This window comes from Protobothrops mucrosquamatus, unplaced genomic scaffold, assembly GCF_001527695.2.
Source record: "Protobothrops mucrosquamatus isolate PMUCROS unplaced genomic scaffold, P.Mucros_1.0 scaffold1068, whole genome shotgun sequence".
Classification (NCBI taxonomy): domain Eukaryota; kingdom Metazoa; phylum Chordata; class Lepidosauria; order Squamata; family Viperidae; genus Protobothrops; species Protobothrops mucrosquamatus.
In genome coordinates, this window is record NW_015387296.1 from 51,065 (window position 1) to 57,062 (window position 5,998).

The following is a 5,998-nucleotide window of genomic DNA, read 5'->3' on the forward strand; positions in this document are numbered from 1 at the left end:
TCACAGTAATTTATAGCTTATTTATTAACAGAAAAAGGTGGAAAGGGAATAAAAAATGTTACGTGTTAGTAAACACAGCAATTTAACTTGGCTGATCAAATGTCAAGTTGAGATAGGGAAATCAAAGTTATTCACAAGAGAAATACTTTCCATATAGAAACAAATAGCTAGAAAGTATTTGATAAATGTTTAGAAGTTAAGAGCTGAATGAACAAACAAATGAAGGGATAAAGAGATTTTGGAAAATCTGATTTCACCAACATCTTAAAATCATTTTTTTAAGCATAACCCCAAAACAGCACAAGATAGATACACGTAAGCCTTGTTTCCAGTCTTCTAGTCATCTTTAACTTTTATTTTCAGAGGCAAATCAAACTCTCCAGTTTAATGTTTGATTCCTGAGATTCCTAAACACCAGTGAAAAGTATTTTTTAAACTTTGTTAAAAGTTAGTAACTGGTAATCAAAATGCTTTAGCTATTGACAAATTTCTAAAAGACCTCTGAATTTTTCAAAGTAAAGAAAATTCATTGGCGTTTGAGAAATATGCCTCTTTTTCTAGTTCTCCATGGCTGCCCTTTTTTTACTTGTGGCATTCGTGAAACGTGTTCCAAAGAGAGTGGAAGAGTCTGGCAAGTCTTTACACCGTGGGAAAGCCCTCCTTCTACGATGCAGTGCTATAAGTGAAAAAGTATCTGATTGGAGATAGGACTGAGCCACAGCAGATTGTTCAAACATTTTCGCTATTAACATGAATTAAAATAAAGTATCAATCAATTTAAAGGCTGTATTCTCAGTATTATGATGAAGCCAATCATTATGTCGGTGAATGTGTAGCTGTGTTTGTGTGTGCATTTATTTTCCTGAACAAATTAACTCTGTTTCAGAAAACCACCTCAGAAAACAAATGTGAAACAAGAACACCTACACCAGCTTATTTCAAGTAAATTAAGCTGTAGATATTAATGAAAATAACGTCAAACTGTAAACAGCAGAAGATGGGATGTGAAGACAAACATCTCATTTTAGGCAGCTCTCCACAGCTGTCACAACTTCTTGCAAAATGTCATCTCGATTCTCCCTCGTAATCTAAAATTTAAAAAGAACAGAATACACATAAAATATGGAATATCAGTTTTCACTTATTTAAAGTAGCCAAAATGCAAAGTGGAAATATTTATGAAGACTTTTTATATGTCCCTAATTAGAACAAGAACAAACTAAGAATTGTCCCGTTATCAGCTGGTTGCTATTGTTTTTAATTATAAGAATTCCTTTGTTACCATGTTAGGATGGAATAGTCTTTTGGATTCTGACTTTTTCCTTACAATTACTTGCTTTCTACTGATAAAGAACCCATGCAGGTTAAGTAGGTTGCACATAGTACTGCAGATGTGAAAGTACACAGACATGCAGGGGAATAGATGGCATATCATTAAAATAGAAAAAGTATACAAGATTTATATACTGGATGTCATGCCTTTATTATAAAAGTAGGGCTCTGAAAAGAACTTGTCCCCCGAAAATTTTCTCCGAAGTGTGAAACAATTTGTAGCCACGATATTTAGATACACTGACAGTAATAAGGGCCAGTATTCCAAGAATGCTGGAGCTAAGTTAGCAGGAGTTAAATTAGACAAATGGGGGAGGAAACATCGAGATGGGCGAGGGACTCAGTCTTTGGACTCACTCAGGTCATTGTTTTTGTGGGGTATTTAAAAAAAAAGGACTGAAGTGGGAAAAAAGAAATGGGACTTTAAATCTATAGTCCTTGAAGCTTGTATCAAAATAAATTGACCTAGATGAATCAAGAATATCTTGGGCATTTTCCTGCATTGATTTTATGTCTGGTTTCTCTGGTTTGATGAGATTTCATTTAAAAGGATGCAACATTTTGTTCTAGGAGCTAGAAAAAAAGAAACATGAGACTGACTTAAGTTGATGACCAAGAATGAAAATGGCTCTCAACACAAAACAGCACTATGAAATAATAATATAATCAAAAGTTATAAAATAGAACATGCCATCAAAACCTAACAACTTCAGCTGCTAGGGCCTGGCGCTGGCTCCCAATAGCATTTTCTCCCCTATCCCTTGGGAAAAGATTGAAAAAAAGAGGTAAAAGGGTGTATTCTTTACTTTGACTATTTCAAAAATAATTTGTAGTTAAGTGCCTTGGACAGTGAAAAGCAAGGCCCTAGCACCCTTCTGCATGATCCTGAAAACAGGTATCACTATGAAAGTAAAGTTAAATATTCAACCGAAGACTTGCGCCTGGGGAATACAAGGTGTTGTTACTTTAATGAACAGCAGGGAGGCACTATAAACTTGTTCAACCCAAGCCATGTCTTCTGAACCATTTTCAAAGCACACACAGGCTTTTTCATTACACTTCTCTTTTCCTCCAACAGGGAAGGTTTCAATAATAATAATAATAATAATAATAATAACAACAACAACAACAACAACAACAATAGCAACAACTTTATTGTCACTTTGAATGTACACCAATCGGCATACATCAAAATGAAATTTTGTTGCATATAGCTCTCAATAACCAGCACTCCAGTGCTGCAGGCAGCAAAGAGATTCTCCAGGGCACACTTGGAGTCATATGCAAGCTTTGGCAATAATTCATTACCTATGGAACTTAGTTAAAAGTTCACAAGAATAAGCAATGTTACTAAATATTAAATTCACTGCCTTTACCTCAGGTTCAGTGCAGATAAATGTGAGGCAAGACAACTTTATTTCTGTCAAAATCACTGGAATAGCCACTGAAGTTGTGTTTTGTATTTTCCAGATATTTGGGATCTAACATATGCTTTTAATGCTGTAACTGAATTTCCAATGTTAGTAGTATTAATATTGCAAGTAGCAGGTATAACACAATGACCTATACACGAATGAAACCCATTATTAGCACTAGGCTTTAGCATTACTACTGTTAAAGAGTATTAGTGATAATGGAATGCTTATAATATTTTTTTCCATGTTCTCTATAATGCATTTGTTATCCCTCTCCTCAGCTTGTCACAATACACATTAGGTAAATCTCTTGACTACTGCTGTTTATCTGGGAAATTTATGAAGTCACATTTTACAGTCCCACATTTAGAAGCATCTCACAGAGAAAAATTGCGTTTAGACTTTTGAAAATGGATTGGCATATAAGCTCAATGAATGGATCTATTTACAGCCATTTAAAATAAACATTTTGACTTCTTTATATGTTATATGTAAAGGGGAAGTGAATGGGATATACTTTAAGCTTCATAGCTGAGGACGGGTACAGCTGAAGCCCAAGCATAAGAGCTAAAAGAAATCCACCACAGAATCAACTTTATTTCCAGTAGAAGTGAGCACCTGTTTTTTCCAAAGGGAATTGTTCCAAACAAATGCTAAATAAGATGTCAGACCATTGCATGCCAATAAAAACAGACTTTCTCAGTGGATCTGTCTGTGACTTACACTGAAGAGTTTCACCTCTTTTCTATTTCTGATCTCTTCCACAAGTCTCAAAGGCTTTCCTTTAGGCACTGGGATTGTTCCAAGTATCACAGTCCCGGATCCATTCAAAATTTGTTGGACAGCTTGAATAAATGTCTGGCTGAAGAGCTCCATTTTACCAATCTCATCAATTATGCATACCTTTTTCATTGCACTGCTGTCAAAATCCGCCTATGAGGAAGATATGTATAGTATAAAAACACTTAGTGGCAAAATGCAAAATATTTTTACATGACTTAAATCAAAGTTTATATGATTTTAGTATCGCCTGTTTTTAGTATCGCCTGTTCACCGCCCTGAGTCCCGCAAGGGAGATAGGGCGGTATATAAATTTAATAAATAAATAAAATAAATAAATAAATCTGATGCCTCCTGATCTTTGGGCTCCAACTCAGAGGCAGCAGGGCAAAACAGAAAGTTTTCAGTGAGAGCTGCAGGACAAAACATCAGGTCATCCACTCTGACCTCTAGAGGAACAATAATTCAAGATAACTGTTTCTTACAAAAACATTTTACACTATAGTCATACACTGTGAAAGACCATCAGCCCAATAAAAGGGCTGTATAATGACCAAGTTCCATATTCAAAATTTACACTTGCCTCTGTGTCTAGTGCAGGGGTAGGCAACCTTGGCTCTTTTATGACTCGTGGACTTCAACTCCCAGAATTCCTGAGCCAGCCACGAGTCATAAAAGAGCCAAGGTTGCCTACCCCTGGTCTAGGGTGTGTATGAGGGGCTCTTTGTATGTTACAGAACCACACTCCCTGCTGTTCTACTTATTATGCACATTAGTAAGCAATTTTTGGAGCGGTTGTTCTTCAACATCTGGAGACCACAGGTTCCTCACTCCTATCTCAGTAAGTGTCTATTATTTTTTTAAAAAAATGAAAACATAGAATTATAGGGTTGGAAGGGACTTTGGAGGTCTTCTAGTTCAACCCCCTGCTCAAGGTAGGAGGCCTTATACCATCTCGGTCAAATGGTTGTCCAGTTCTATTTTTGAAAGCCTCAGTGATGGTGTATTCACAATTTCGGAGGCAAGCTAGTCCACTAGTTGTTCTCACTCTCAGAAAAATTCTCCTTATTTCTAGGTTGGATCTCTCTTTCACAAGCTTCCATCCATCACTTCTCGTCCTACCCTCTGGTGCTTTGGAGAATAGGTTGTCCCCTTCTTCTCTGTGACAGCCCCTCCTCAAGTATTGGAAGACAATTATCATGTCCCCCTAATCCTTTTAGGCAAAAACGAATGGAAAATCAATTGGTTTTATCCCCTGCTGAATTGTTCCCCTCTATGTATATCCCTCTCTACATGTAAAGCCAAAGTTAATGAAGGAATGCAAGAACTATTAACACAACTGATAAAAGATACGAAAAGAGAATGTAAACAATAATATAAGCCTGAAAAAGGAGGAAGCATGAGAAAAAGGCTCAAAGTAATCTGGCTTTGATTCTGGTATAAGCGGAGGGAAATTTTACCAGGCTTTCTTAATTCTGTTATTTTTCCCCACAACAACAGAGTTTCAGCAGTTCCTGTGGTGTCTTTTTTGAACTGACTTGCCTTGAAGGGCTGACATTTTAAGACAAATCTACCTCATTCTGAGTGACCTCATGAACATAACCTTGTGTTTTTCTTTGCAACAAGATAGAAGAAGTTTGTCACTGCCACATTCTGGGACTTTTTTCAACTTCTCCATTTAGGTCATTTCTGTAGAACTTTTCTTAGAGTTTCCCACCCAAATATGAACCAAAACCAATGCAGTTTTGCTTTTCAAATACAGCCAAAATTATCAAAGTGTTACCAAGCTGGATTCAATTTCTTATATATTATCAAGAGATGTCGCAACTGAGGTTCAAATAATTTGGAGGTAGTCTGACTACATTTAAAGGCTTAAGATACAGGAGGACCTGGACAGACTTGAACACTGGGCGCTATCTAACAAAATGAAATTCAATGGTGAAAAAAGTAAGGTTCTACATTTAGGCAAGAAAAACCAAATGTACAGGTATAGTATAGAGGGTACCTTGCTCAATAGTAGTAACTGTGAGAGGGATCTTGGAGTCCTAGTGGACAATCACTTAAATATGAGCCACCAGTGTGCTGCAGCTGCCAAAAAAGCCAACACAGTGCTAGGCTGCATTAACAGAGGGATAGAATCAAGATCACGTGAAATATTAATACCACTTTACAATGCCTTGGTAAGGCCACACTTGGAATACTGCATCCAGTTTTGGTCACCACGATGTAAAAAAGATGCTGAGACTCTAGAAAGAGTACAGAGAAGAGCAACGAAGATGATTAGGGGACTGGAGGCTAAAACATATAAGGAACGGTTGCTAGAATTGGGTATGTCTAGTTTAACGAAGAGAAGGACGAGGGGGGACATGATAGCAGTGTTCCAATATCTCAGGGGCTGCCACAAAGAAGAGGGAGTCAAGCTATTCTCCAAGGCGCCTGAAGGCAGGACGAGAAGCAATGGATGGAAACTG

General features: G+C 37.1%; 1 protein-coding gene across 1 annotated transcript in view; it reads right to left on the reverse strand.

Moving 5' to 3' along the window:
- NTPCR (nucleoside-triphosphatase, cancer-related) overlaps positions 1–5,998 on the reverse strand; it is a 10,646-nt gene continuing 4,648 nt past the window's right edge. Inside the window, exons 4-5 of the mRNA XM_015820109.1 lie at positions 3,471–3,680; positions 1–1,088 (exon numbers count right to left, since the gene is read on the reverse strand). Coding sequence (XP_015675595.1) covers positions 1,020–1,088; positions 3,471–3,680 — 279 coding nt within the window. The 3' untranslated portion in view covers positions 1–1,019. The remainder of the gene's footprint in view (positions 1,089–3,470; positions 3,681–5,998) is intronic.